At 44.1% G+C, this 15,334-nt stretch overlaps 1 protein-coding gene across 1 annotated transcript in view; it reads left to right on the top strand.

Annotated features, from left to right (window-relative positions):
• The window catches only part of LOC126196724 (fatty-acid amide hydrolase 2-A-like), a 298,235-nt gene that overhangs the window by 232,673 nt on the left and 50,228 nt on the right, over positions 1-15,334 (top strand). The window contains exon 9 of the mRNA XM_049934590.1: positions 5,806-5,973. Within this exon, the coding sequence (XP_049790547.1) occupies positions 5,806-5,973 (168 nt within the window). The remainder of the gene's footprint in view (positions 1-5,805; positions 5,974-15,334) is intronic.

Here is a 15,334-nt window from a genome sequence, read left to right as displayed (position 1 = left end):
GAACGGAGGCAGACTTTAACATATTATAAACTGCTCTGCATGTGGGTACAGCCTTCATCCCCACCCATGAGATTGGCATGCAGACTTTGAAACGCGTACGTTTCATGGGCAGCGATGGCGAGCCACAGAATCTCTGACCAGAGAGCATGTAGTCAGTTCTGTTGCGGTCGAGTTACGAGACAGGGCAGTTGCGAGGCAATAGTGCGAGAGTTCAGTTCAGTTGCGAGCTAGCGGTCGGAGAGTAGTGCCGAGTGCGAGATGACGTAGTCGCGGTCTAGATGCGAGAGAGTTTAGTTGTGTGTGAGGAGTCGGCGGGCGTCGACATCGCACTCTGGTTATGATTCAGGACGGGGTATATTTTTATTAAATAACGTATTCAAGCAGCATTGCGCTCATCAGATAATCTAATGTATATTTATTGTAATTAACTTTCAAGAATCGCCCCAATAATAATTTTGATTTCAAAGCAATTTTTACAAAAAAAAAAAAAAAATCATTTGATTCCCTTGCATTTCCTTAAAGAAAATTTTCAGTTAAATTAAAAAAAAATTATTATTGCGATGCATTTCCTCCAAGCTGTGGCGCAGAATAAGAGCAGGTACAGTTTTACTAAGATAAGAATTTCAGTTTAATTTTTGCACAGGGCCAAAGACCGACATTTCGGTTTAATTGAGTTTTGATTATCACTGTACTTTAATTGTCATGGGATTATCTTTCATTATTTTATAGGAACTTATACTTGAGTCAGATTGCTATTTTTCATTTACTGTCATTATCATTAAACTTGTCTGGGGAGCTTACAGTTAGCTCTAGGTCCATTATACATTTCTTGCGCGGAGGTTACAACTTTTCGTCAGGACGCTGATGATCGTGCTGTTGAGCGCCCCTCACCCCAGTTCATCATCATCATTTGTCTCTGTTTATGAGTTGTTGTGTGATAGCGAGCACATTTGCAGCAACAGGTTGCCAGATGACAGTGTTTGGCCGCATGGCCAAATTATTGGCAATGGTGGCAGTGTTGGGGGACTTACGATGGTTCATGTTCTTCTACAGACATGACGATGCAAAGGAGGAGATGTACAGTCGATAGGTCGAGGGAGTTGGTCATGTTAGCTAGTGGGTGCTACACCATGTATTTGGATATGTTTCTGCATCTCCAGTACCCCATCATCAGATACGTGCTTACGTATTCCCAGCCAAAGGCGATGAGTTCCTCTTGTAGCGCAGCGTTTTTAGGTATAGGTGTCCAGTCCCTTGATCACAAAACGCTGCGTTTTCTCATCAGCAGTTCTTCTACAGACACGACGATGCAAAGGAGGAGATGTTTCTGCATCTCCAGTACCCCATCATCAGATACGTGCTTACGTATTCCCAGCCAAAGGCGATGAGTTCCTCTTGTAGCGCAGCGTTTTTAGGTATAAGTGTCCAGTCCCTTGATCACAAAACGCTGCGTTTTCTCATCAGCAGTTCTTCTACAGACACGACGATGCAAAGGAGGAGATGAACAGTCGATAGGTCGAGGGAGTTGGTCATGTTAGCTAGTGGGTGCTACACCATGTATTTGGATATGTTTCTGCATCTCCAGTACCCCATCATCAGATACGTGCTTACGTATTCCCAGCCAAAGGCGATGAGTTCCTCTTGTAGCGCAGCGTTTTTAGGTATAGGTGTCCAGTCCCTTGATCACAAAACGCTGCGTTTTCTCTTCAGCAGTTCTGTCCACTTTCCTTTCTTTAAAAAAGTCAAGTAGGTCTTGGTACTCATCCATTTTTGCACTTTGTCCCCTGAAAGTTTTGTATTTTATGTTGTGTTGGCGTGCGTACTCGCGAATTCTTTGTTGAGTGCTTTTAGATTCCTGTAGTGTATATGATGACTGGGGGAAAACCAGTTTGTGTTGCGTATTACATAGCTGTGGGTTGGTTGCTGTTTTGTGCTTGTGCAGTACTATTTGTGTTGTTGTCCATTCTGTTCGTGGCTGGAGCTATAGCTATTGGCAAAAGCACTGTGCAGTTCTCTTGTGAGTTTGTGAACTCACTTGTGTGTATGTTTTGTCTTGCTTTACGTTTCGGACGTGCCAGCTGCCTTGGTCCATCTTTGTGTCTTTGTTCTTCCTCTGTGCTCTCTGGTGCCAACAACTCTTGTTCCTGGAACCTTATTGGTGAAAGTGAGGGCATACTTGGTACTTTTGCTGGTGGTGGTGTGTCTGATAGTTGTGTTTCTGTTTGTGATGTGACGTCACCACCCGTCAGTCGGGCGAGGATCTCTCATTTCCTGCCGTGTGGAGTAGCCGCGTAGTATGAGGCGCCTTGCCATGGTTCGCGCGACTTCCCCCCGTCAGAGGTTCGAGTCCTCCCTCGGGCATGGGTGTGTGTCTTGTCCTTAGCGTAAGTTAGTTGAAGTTAGATTAAGTAGTGTGTAAGCCTAGGGACCGATTACATCAGCATTTTGGTCCCATAGGAACTTACCACAAATTTCCAAATTTTTTCATTTCCTCAGGGCGACTACTTCCTGATGGGTCGTGAGCAGCACGATGATGCTGACGGGAACAGGTTGCATCTCCGCCACTTGTGCCACATGCGAACCTCCAGCACCTGCGCCGCATGCGTCATGCTGTGGGTAGTGGGATAGGATCTGCTGTGGGGATCTGCCATTTCCCCAACACAGTGTTTTTTGTTGGGAAGTCATGTCAATTTTGCTTTTTCTTCGTGAGAGAAAAAGAATGTATAGTGTGCCCCTACAAAAGTGGGGAGTCCCTATGATCTAACTGCGCAAGGTGCAATGCAAGGTGCGAGAGAATGTGGGTGGAAGAGAAAAGCCTATAGCGCACAGGGTGGTCTGACGTGACAGAGCCTCTGACACTAACTTGCTCTATCACAGAACGGGAGATTCCCGCAGGGGAAAATCTTCAGAAAATGTAACTCATCCACGAAAGAAGTGGCTTACAAAATACTCGTTCGACCGATTCTTGAGTATTGTTTATTGATCTGCGACCCTTGCCAGGTAGTACTGACAGGAGAAGTGCAGAAGATACAAGGCAGGGCAGCGCCTTTCATCACGGGATCGTTTAGTCGGTGCGAGAGTGTTAAGCAGATTCTCAACAAACCCATCTGACAGATGCTACAAATGAGATGTTGTGCAATACAGAGAGGTTTACTATTGAAATTCCAGGAGGGTACGTTCGTTGACGAGTCGGACAACATATTACTTCCTCCCACATACCTCTCGTCAAAATGACCGTAAGGGGAAAATAGGAGCAATTAGATCTAATATAGAGGTTTACAAACAATCATCCTTGCCACACGAATGGAACGGGGAAGAGGGGATTAGACATTGGTAACAGTAGTAATATCCACCACACACTGCAAGGTGGCTTGCAGTGTATGCATATAGATAGGTTAGAAGAAGAACGACCGCTCTTCCGCCACATCCACAAGTAATAAAACAACCATCACGGGACTGGGAAAGATTCTGGAAGAATATTCCCACTGGGATACTTCCGTCCAATGTCTGTAGCGACTGGTACACTCTGGTTGCTGCCTCCATAACCACAAAACAGAATTTGAAATTTTAAAAAGCATTCTACCAGCTGAGCATAAACAGCGATAGGTATAAAATGTTAAATTCAGCAAAACAGTCTCAATAGCAACAGACGTTTATTTGGCTACAGGTTTCGGTCTATAATTTAGATGATCTTTAGGCCGTAAGCACCAAGATGGCGGCTGGTGGAGGTGGACAGAGCGATATCCATAAGAACACGGACGTCAGCTGCCGTCCACGGCCACCAGTCGCCATCATGGTGTTTACGGCCTGAAGATAGTCTAATTTATAGACCGAAACATATTTTACTGAATTTTAACAAAAGAGAAGGCTCACCGGCTACGTGTGGCCACCTCGCCTTTTTGGGCCTTGTGTCATGTAATAGCCCCCTCCACAAACATCTCCTCTTGCAGTAATCAGTAAACAGATACAGAGTCATACGTGCAGAAAACTGGCAGGAACTATACACCATTTAAATTGCTGACAATCTGGGGCAAATTAAAAGTAAAATACATCTGCAATTTAAAAACTCACAACCTTTACTACATTTCACTTTGTCTAAACCTATCTACTTATTGTCAGCCTTGTAAGAGATTTATAATCTTATTCTACTAATCTAAATATTTTAAATTATTCAGGGTGTCCTAGGAGGAATGGTCATATGACAGGAAGGATCATTCGGAGCAAGAAGTCTAATTAATATGAGCTGTAAAATGCATACCGCAAGAGCTATTAGTACTTCTTCATCTTCGATACGTTGAAACGAATATCTTCTACTACAAGCTCTTTACATTCCATATTTTAAGAGGAGGCAGTATTCACCAAAACAAGAAGAAATTATCTGGTAAAAATAGGCTCTAAAATGCATACGCTATGGGATATGAGCACTTGTTCAGCAGAAGAAATATGTTCTACAGTAACGAAAATGAACAAGTGCTCATAGCTCTTAATCTTAATGAATGCTCTTTAGAGCCCATGTTTACTGGACTACCACCTCTCAAAATATGGAAAGCAAAGAGCTTGCAGTAGGAGAGATTTGTTTCACACTATCGAAGAAGAAGAAGTACTGAAACTTCTAGGCAGATTAAAACTGTGTGCCGACCGAGGCTCGAATTCTGGACCTTTTCCTTTCGCGGGAAAGTGCTCTACCGCCTGAGCTACCCAAACACGACTCGCAACCCGTTCTCACAGTTTTAATTTTGCCAGTGCCTCGTCTCCTACCTTCCAAATTTCACAAAAGCTCTCGTAGTTCGCACTTCCCCGCGAAAGGCGATGGTCCCGAGTTCGAGTGTCGGTCTGGCATTCAGTTTTAATGTGCCAGGAAGTTTCATATCCGCTGCAGAGTGAAAATTTAATTCAAGAAGAAGTACTAATAGCTCTGTCGTTATGCATTTTTGAGCCCATGTTTACTGGACGTGTTTGCTTCGAATCGTCGTTCCTGCCATCTCCCTAAATATTGTTGACCTTTTCTCCTGGGGCACTGTGTAACAATTCAATATTTTAGACCACCGGTTTGGTCTAGTTATTCGATATAATAGTTCCGTCATCCAGTGCTAAAATGAACTAATGACCATGCCTTAAAATGTAAGGTGAGTTTTGTTCTGCAGTTGGTTTCAATGGTTTATTAGGAAAGAAACGGAATGCCAAGGATTGTGGTACAACAAAAATCTACGATTGCTGACGTTATCTCGAAGTGTTCGAATAGTGGAATGATTTCGAGTTTCTAGGCAAGTTGAAGATTTCATTTGACGCACCGTATTCCGGGGACTTCAACCATTCTCCTAAAGAAATTTAGGGAAACCACTAAAAATATAACTTAGGTTGTCCGAAGAGGGATTTGAACTCCGATCGCCTCTTGAAAGCTCGTCCGGCGAGCACATACGGACAAGCTAATCCTCATGTCGTAAACAGCGCCTTTAGGTATACTGAAGATCCATAATAAACCTGGGACTGCATAAATTCATTATAAAATATTAATTATGAAAGAACTGTAGGGAACAATGAAAATTTTTGGATCATGGAGTGAATTGCGGAAATTGAGGCTGTACGGTCAGATACGTCGTAGTTTATTCACGTGCTATTACGAGTACGTAATATACTTGATTTACGAACTTTGCGTCTGAACAATTACGGCATAAACTCGCCTGATATTTCCACAGTAAATGCCGGAAAGGTACAACGGTATTTTGTTAACGAAATAAGTTTTATACACTTTCCTGTAATCATTTAGGAAATAACATAACACTATTGTACACTTAATTGTTGTAGGACTGCGAGAACCTGGCGCTGGCGCTACTGAAGATGATGGTGTGCCGCCTGCCACATAACATGTACGTCTTCCACTACTCCTTCCTCAAGAAGTGGGTCAACAACCTGCCCGAATCAACGTTACGAGGGCTCGCCGATGAAGTGGACGAGCTACGTCGAGAGATTTGTGTAAGTACTTTATAACACATCTCTTCTGCCGAAAGCAGTTTCATCAGGAGCGCCGCTTCTAGCTCCAGAAAATCCTCCTAACTGAAAGCTTTTATGTCTTGTTTCTTCAGTTTTGTGAAATTTATCTTGGCAGATGATTTTATGTTCTGGTACCGCGTGGTTACTTGAATTTTTAAGGCATGATTATGTGTTGTCTTTCACAACACCAACTCCTTTATTACGTTAGTACCACTGTTTCTTCTCCACACTGCTAAACTGCGGATTAAACAAGACCCACTTGCACAGCAACTGTAATACTGTAATATATTATAAAGACTTTAAATACAAGGGAGTCGCCATTAGGTTTTACTTCCTAGATAAAAAAAGTGCTATTGCTCTTCATCTCAGAGCAGCTAATCAATTTTCCTAACAGCACATACTGTCAGTTGGAGGAAGTACACTATACATATTGAGAAGTCATGGTCATTCTTTTACACTGTGAGGTACAATAAACATTCATCGATATCTGTTGTAAATATATTTATTACGACGTACTGAGAAAGATATTTTAGAAACACTAAAAAGGATAAACACAGGGGGCAGTCAGAAATATGGAAACATAGAAAACAGAAAACATTACCATGACATGGTAAAGGGTCGGCAGATGCTGGTTGAAGTGATCGCTATAGCAAGCAGAAATCTACTAATATCAGTACTGCTGGCCACTGCTTTGACCAGAACCGAGCTGGAATCTTTCTACACGTCGGTCAGGGGCCTGATGAAGGCGTAGTAAACCGCCAAAACTGGCAGCAAAAAAAAATAATAAGTTTGGAAACTAGACGGCTGAAAGGTGTCTGATTTGACATCCAAAATACCTTAGTCTTTTATTTTAGGTTGTTCACAGGCGACCCGTCAAACACGGGCCGAATCGATTGGCCGTGTCTGAAGCCTTCCCTTTGTTAGCTCCCACGTAAACCATCCACAGCCACACAGAACACTGTTCTGACCACTTTCGACGCTTGCAACTTAGTAAGGACATTGCACATGTCTAATACAACAGATCAAATAAACCTGCACAACCTGCTAACTTGCCTAGCATCTACGTTTATGTAAGCCACGCCTATATCGCGGTATTTCCAAATTTGTATCCCATCGCTGTAAATAGCAACAGACTATCTGCATACACTGTGTGATCAAAAGTATCCGGACACCCCAAAAACATATGTTTTTCATATTAGGCGGATTGTGCTGCCACCTATTGCCAGGTACTCCATATCAGCGACCTCAGCAGTTACTCGACATAGTGAGAGAGCAGAATGGGGCGCTAACCGGAACTCACGGAGTTCGAACGTGGTCAGTTGGTTGGGTGTCACTTGTGTCATACGTCTTTAAGTGTTCTAGGCTCCTAAACATCCCTAGGTTCACTGTTTTAGAAGTAATAGTGAAGTGTAAACTTGAAGGGACACGTAAAGCACAAAAGCGTACCGGCCGACCTCGTCTGTTGACTGACAGAGACCCCCGACAGTTGGATAGCGTCTAATGTGTACTCTATCCAGACTATCCCACAGGAGTTCCAAACTGCATCAGGATACACTGCAAGTGCTATGGCAGTTAGGCGGGAGGTGAGAAAACTTGGATTTCATGGTCGAGCGCCGTTTGGTGTGACCGAGCGGTTCTAGGCGCTTCAGTCTAGAACCGCGCGACCGCTACGGTCGCAGGTTCGAATCCTGCCTCGGGCATAGATGTGTGTGATGTCCTTAGGTTAGTTAGGTTTAAGTAATTCTTAGGGGACTGATTACCTCAGATGTTAAGTCCCATAGTGCTCAGAGCCATTTGAACCATGTTTTTCATGGTCGAGCGGCTGCTCTTAATTCACACATCACGCCAGTAAATGCCAAACGACTCCTCGCTTGGTGTAAGGAGCGTAAACAATGAAAAACGTTGTGTGGAGTAACGAATCACGGTACACAATGTGGCGATGCGATGGCAGGGTGTGGTATCACGAACACTCAGTGAACGTCATCTGCCAGCGTGTGCAGTGCCAACAGTAAAGTTCGGAGGGGTTGGTGTTATGGTGTGGTCGTGTTTTTCATAGAGGGGGCTTGCACCCCTTGTTGTTTTGTGTGGCACTATCACAGCACAGGCCTCCATTGGTGTTTTAAGCACTTTCTTGCTTCCCACTGTTGAGTAATTCGGGGATGGCGGTTGCATCTTTCAACACGATCGAGCACCTGTTCATAATGCATGGCCTGTGACGGAGTGGTTACAGGACAATAACATCCCTGTAATAGACTGGCCTGCACAGAGTCCTTACCTGAGTCCTATAGAACACTTTTGGGTTGTTTTGGAATGCCGACTCCGTGCCAGGCATCACCGACCGACATCGATACATCTCCCCAGTGCAGCACTCCATGAAAAATGGGCTGCCATTCCCCAAGAAACCTTCCAGCGGCTGACTGAACGTGTGCCTGTGAGAGTGTAAGCTGTCGTCAAGGTTAAGGGTGGGCCAACACCATATTGAATTAAAGCATTACCTATGAAGGGTGCCAGGAACTTGAAAGTCATTTTCAGCCAGGTGTCCGGATACTTTGGTCACATAGTGTATCTTAGTCTAGGTACCCATCCATATGTGATACCGCAATTCCACGAATTTGGGACTGTTGAAGAGATTGAAAATTGTCGTAATGAGCCTTGTGTGGTCCATTATTCAGATGTATTGGAAGAATTAGATTGTTCGCTTTCAGAGAGCGTCTGGTATACACCGCATATTGTAAGTTGAGCGTGGTATAGGGGAAATGAACTACGTCCACAAGCCGGCCGATGTGACCGAGCGGTTCTAGGCGGTTCATTCCGGATCCACGCGGCTGCTATGGTCGCAAGTTCGAATCCTGCCTTGGGCATGGATGTGTGTGATGTCCTTAGGTTAGTTAGGTTTAAGTAGTTCTAAGTCTAGGGGACTGATGACCTCATTTGTTAAGTCCCATAGTTTTAGAGCCATTACGCCCACAAGTAGCGTTGGTTAAACTCTGAACCTTTGAGCTATGCAATAGGTATAAACCTTATGCTCCAGAAAACAATTTGGGAACGGAATCTGACCTGTAATGTTTCCTACAAATACTCACACACACATTTAAAAGTGGAGTTGCCATAGCTACCGTTGAACGTTGTTAATTGAATAATCATTCACCAGAATGTGATCAAATATTAAGTAAGTATTTTTCTCCTGCTTATAGCTTCCAGCAGTGCAAGTGGGGATGTTTCCTCAGTTTTGTAGTCATTGAATTTATGGATAAAAGCGTAATTCATCCATAACATAATTTATGGTCATCATTTTCATCTAACATCATAGTATTGTGCGAAATCCTTCCGCAACACATTCAGCAAGCAGTTGGGCTGCCAATCGAATCAATCCGAGTTACAACAAGATGGCGGCCATGCAACATGGCACCGTATCAGTCAAAACTGAGAAAGAAGTCACTCTATTCAGACAGAAATGATTCAGGGAGAAGTTCGTTAATAAACACCCGTATTGTTGCCAGATGCAAGAAAATTAATTTAGAAGCCCATATGCGTTCTCAAAGCAACAGATAAAAAAGTAAAATTCACAGTGAATGATCGGAATATTAGAATGCTGGCACACGACTTTCACCAAGGCACTACGTATCATCATTTAGGAGAGGAATCTACAGAACGATGGACTGAAAAGACAATGTGCGTCACAATAAACTGAGGTGACAAAAATCGTGGGATAACCCCTAATATCGTGTCGAACCTCCTTTTGGCCGGCGTAGTGCAGCAACTCGATGTAGCATGGACTCAACCAGTCGTTGGATATCCAGTACAGAAATATTAACCCATGCTGCCTCTATAGCCGTCCATAACTGCGAAAGTGTTGATGGTGCAGGATTTTCTGCACGAATTGACCTTTTGATTATGTCCCATAAATGTTCGATGGGATTCATGTTGGGAGATGTGGATGCCAAGTTATTCGCTCGAATTCTCTAGAATGTCCTTCAAACCAATCGCAAACTGTTGTGGCCCAGTGACATGACACAAGTTTATCCACAAAAATTCCATAGTTGTTTGGGAACATAAAATCCATGAATGGGCTGCAGATGGTCTCAAAGTAGGCGAATATAACCGTTTCAGCCAACGATCCGTTCAGCTGGACCAGAGAACTTAGTCCATTCTATGTAAACACAGTGTAGACCATTATGTAGCCACCACCAAATTGCACACCGCCTAGTTGTCAGCGCTTATCAACTACTATCGGGATTCATCTGATCAAGCCACGGTTTTTGGTTCAATGCCCTGCTGTTAGCAAAGGTACTCGCGTCGATCGTCCGTTGCCATAGGTCATTAATGCCAAATTTCGCCACACTGTCTTAACGGATACGTTCGTCGCACGTACCGCATTAATTTCTGTTTCTTGTCTGTTAGCACTGACAACTCTACACAAAAGCCGCTACTCTCGGTCATTAAGTGAAGACCGTCGGCCATTGCGTTGCCCGAGGTGGATGGTAATTCCTGAAATCTGGTATTCTCAGCACACTCTAGATACTTTGGGTCTCGGAATACTGAATTGCCTAAAGATATTCGAAACGGAATGTCCGCCCGCCCGGTTAGCCGTGCGGTCTAACGCAGTGCTTTCCCGGCGGGAAGGCGTGCCGGTCCCCAGCACGAATCCGCCCGGAGGATTAGTGTCGAGGTCTGGTATGTCGGCCAGTCTGTGGATAGTTTTTAAGGCGGTTTTCCATCTGCTTCGGCGAATGTGAGCTGGTTTTCCTTATTCCGCCTCAGTTACACTATGTGGGCGATTGCTGCACAAACAAGTTCTCCACGCACGCGTACACCATAATTACTCTACCACGCAAACATTGCGGTTACACTCGCCTGGTATGATCTGGTATGAGACGTTCTCTGGAGGGGGAGGGGGGGGGGCGTCCACTGGGGCCCGAACCGCACAATAACCAAGCGTTCGGTGTAGGGCGGCGGAGGGGTGAGTAGACTGCTGTAGCCTGTTGTGGGGTTGTGATCCACTGATTTGTTTCTAGGTACCTAGTTCCATACAATACAATACAATACAACGGGATGTCCGATGCCTCTAGCTCCAACTACCATTCCGCGTTCAGCGTTTGTTAATTCCCGTCTTCGGTCATAATCATATCGGAAGCCTTTTCACATGAATCACCTGAGTACAAAAAATGACAGCTCCACCAATGCACTGCGCTTTCATACGTAGTGTGTGATACTACCGCTATCTACATGCGTGCATATCGTTATCCCATGGCTTTTGTCACCTCAATGTATATACATACTGGAGGTGTCTTCTAAGAGAGGACAGGCACAACTTCTGTGGTGTTTGCAGTTTCATTCTTGCAGAGTGTAGATAGAGTGAACCCAATAAATACTACTCATCTCTTATTTCAAGCGTCTCCCAGTGTCAACAGAAAGCGTCGGTTTGTTTCTCGTTGTAAACAAAATGATATCTAAAACGCAAATTTACGTGTCTATTCGAAGGTGAGTGTGACAGTGAAGTTATCTGGTCGCGCGTAACAGGTCTAGTTGAAACGAAGTTAATTGGCTCAAATGGCTCTAAGCATTATGGGACTTAACATCTATGGTCATCAGTCCCCTAGAACTTAGAACTACTTAAACCTAACTAACCTAAGGACATCACACAACACTCAGTCATCACGAGGCAGAGAAAATCCCTGACCCCGCCGGGAATCGAACCCGGGAACCCGGGCGCGGGAAGCGAGAACGCTACCGCACGACCACGAGCTGCGGACACGAAGTTAATTGTTGGATGTTTTTACTGGCCATTCGATTGCGTTGTGACAGTCCTAGATTCATTCAAAGGAAGTCTACGGTCAGTTAATACCCATATCATGACTTTGGGGGTTGGTTGGGATGTTTTGGGGAAGGAGACCAGACAGCGAGGTCATCCGTCTCATCACATTAGGGAAGGACGGGGAAGGAAGTCGGCCGTGCCCTTTGAAAGGAACCATCCCGGCATTTGCCTGGAGCGATTTAGGGAAATCACGGAAAACCTAAATCAGGATGGCCGGACGCGGGATTGAACCGTCGTCCTCCCGAATGCGAGTCGAGTGTTTAACCACTGCGCCACCTCGCTCGGTCTATCATGACTTTAATCTACCGAGTATAGAGTGGAATTTCTGCGGTCTCCCTGATGAATGTATGCAGGCCCGAGTGAGAATGAACGTTTATACCAAGGCTGGGATTCGAAAGTAGGTATCCTGCCTGCTCACTAGGTAGATGCGCTAACCGATACCCCACCATGGCGAAGTGGCTTTGTACAACTGCACGGACTATCCTAGCATGCCTCCCTCCTCAGCCCAAATTACCATTCGTGCCTCATCCCGCTTGGTATCCCCCCTAAACTCGAACACCATTGCAGAGGCTCCCCAACTGTAATGGGACAGCATCTTAGCAACAAACGACACGGGGGATCCTGCCTGAAACCCGGGCATAGTGCTTTAATCAAATGAAACTATATGGTTCCAGCGACCTTTTCAAGTCTCAAACATATCTGATCTATATGTGCAGATAGGAGCGACGAATTAAAATTTGCACCGAGGCTGGGATTTGAACTCAGGTCCCCCGCTCATTAGGCAGATACGCTAATCACTGCACCACCCAGGCACAGTTTCTTTGCACAACTACACGAACTACCCAGGGTTTCAGGCAGGATCCCCCATTTCGTCAGATGCTGGAATTTGGACTGAGGAGGGAAGCATGCTAAGATAGACTGTGCCTTTCTATAAAGTCGCTGTACCAGGGTGATGTAACGGTTAGCGCATCTGCCTTGTGGACAGGAGACCTCGGTTCGAATCCTGGCCTCAGTACCAATTTTGATTCGTCGCTCCAGTCAGCATATGTACATCAGAGATTTTAGAAACTTGGGAAGGTCTCTGGAACCATGTGGTTTCATTTGGTTTTTGGATTCATTGCACGGGATGCAGACAGACTGTTGTGCGAACTACTTTTGAACAATTTTTCTGAAAACTGTTTTGGGCAGCTACTTCGGCAGCACATGCGCAATGGCAATATCTTAGACCTCTTAGCTACAAACAGGCTTGAACTTATTGATAGTCTTAGTATAGAGACGAGGATTAGTGATCAGCCGGCCGGTGTGGACGAGCGGTTCTAGGCGCTTCAGTTCGGAACCGAGCTGCTGCTACAGTCGCAGGTTCGAATCCTGCCTCGGGCTTGGATGTGTGTGATGCCCTTAGGTTAGTTAGGTTTAAGTAGTTCTAAGTCTATGGGATTGATGACCTCAGATGTTAAGTCCCATAGTGCTTAGAGCCATTGATGTCATTAAAGCAACCATGGTTACGAAAGTTAATAAATCAATCAAGAAAGCTAGGACATTGCTACTGCTAAAAAGAGCAGATAAGCACTTATTAATATCTCACTTACACAGTGAATAGACATCACTTAGTTCCATTAAGATGGACATAGGGGAATTATGGGCAAAGTTTAAGCCGATTGTAAATCGTTGTCTGGAGAATTACTTGAATAGTAAGTGGATTAAGGACGGAAAAGGTCCACCATGGTCCAATAACGAAATTCGAAAAATGCTGAGGAAGCGGAGGCTGTTGCACTTTCGGTTCAAAGGAGAACGCACAAATAACGACAGGTAAAGGTTAGTAGAGATTCGTGCGTCTGTGAAAACATGTATGCGCGAAGAATACAACTACCACCGTCCTACCTTAGCAAAAGATCTGGCACAGAACCCGAGAAAATTCTGGTCCTATGTAAAATCGTAAAACGGGTCAAAGGCTTCCATCCAGTCATTTGTTGACCAGTCTGGCGTGGCAGTTCAAGACAGCAAAACAGAAGCCGAAGTTTTAAATTTCGCTTTTAAGAAATCGTTCACGCAGTAGAATCCTACAGACATACCGTCGTTTGACCATCGCACAAAGTCCTATATGGAAAACATAGTAATAAGCATTGCCGGCATGGAGAAGCAATTGTAAGAGTTGAAAAAAATACGTCACCGTGTCAGGATGGGATCCCAATTCGGTTTTACAAAAAGTACTATACGGCATTGGCCCCTTACCTAGCTAGCAATTACCGCGAATCTCTCACCCGGCACAAATTCCCAAGCGATTGAAAAAGAAGAAGAAGAAGAAGAAAGTAGGTGACTCCTGTATACCGGGTGTAAATTTTAAGCTGACAAACCAAATTAACTCGAAAAATAAGCTTCAAACGAAAAAATGTGTAGAATCCAAAGTTGATTATTTTCGAGGGGGACATCTGCTTCTGCTAAAATTAGCACGCCACCCCAGCCCCCTTTGGGTGGGGCGGGAGGCAACTTTAAAATTTCAAATGCGAACCATCATTTTTTATAGCAGAATCAGATTCTACATAAAAAACTACGTACATTTTGTCTTATTTGTTTTGATTCTTGGTAGTTGGCGCTGTAATTCAAGAAAATCCATGTTCTCATTTTTGCGTGGAAAATGGCTACGAAGAAATAAAAAATACTTATTTACTTCGTAAATTTTGATTCGCTGAAACTAAAACTCTCCCTCTCTCTCTATAGGGTGGGGTTTGAGATAGAGGAATTAGAGTTTTACAAATGTTGAGCCAAATATTAATTTTTTCCGCAGATTCGGATAAGTTTTGGGTCAACATTAGAGGTTTACAAACGTTGACCCAAATATTACTTTTTTCCACAGATTCGGATAATTTTTGGGTCAATATCTGTAAAACTCTAATTCCCCTATCTCAAACCCCACCTTGCGGGGAGAGAGGGAGAGTTTTAGTTTCAGCGAATCAAAATTTACGAAGTAAATAAGTATTTTTTATTTCTCCATAACCATTTTCCACGCAAAATTGAGAACATGGATTTTCTTGAATTACAGTGCCAACTACCAAGAATCAAAACAAATGTTTAAGACAACATGTACGTAATTTTTTATGTAGAATCTGATTCTGCAATAAAAAATGGGGGTTCCCATTTGAAATTTTAAAGTTGCCTCCCGCCCCCTTGAACATATTCTCAGTTCGAATATAATAAATTTTCTTGAGACCGAGAAGGTGACGTCTGGATTTAGAAAGCATTGTTCGTGCGGAACTCACCTTCCCCTTATCTCACATGACGTACTGTAAGCTGTGGACGAAGGGCTAAGGCAGATTCCATATTCCTAAATTTCCGGAAAGCATTCAACACGGTGCCCCTTTGAAGACTGTTAACGAAGGTACGAGTATATGGCATAGGTTATCAGATATTTGAGTGGCTCAAAGACTCCTTTAAGTGACAGAACCCAGTATGTTGTCCTCGACAGTGAGTGTTCATCAGAGACAAGTCAGGAGCTCCCCAAGGAAATATGATTGTGACCGCTATTATTTT

This window comes from Schistocerca nitens, chromosome 1 (genome assembly GCF_023898315.1).
Source record: "Schistocerca nitens isolate TAMUIC-IGC-003100 chromosome 1, iqSchNite1.1, whole genome shotgun sequence".
Classification (NCBI taxonomy): domain Eukaryota; kingdom Metazoa; phylum Arthropoda; class Insecta; order Orthoptera; family Acrididae; genus Schistocerca; species Schistocerca nitens.
Note: the sequence above shows the minus strand (reverse complement) of the source record. Positions and strands in the feature narration are given on the sequence as shown.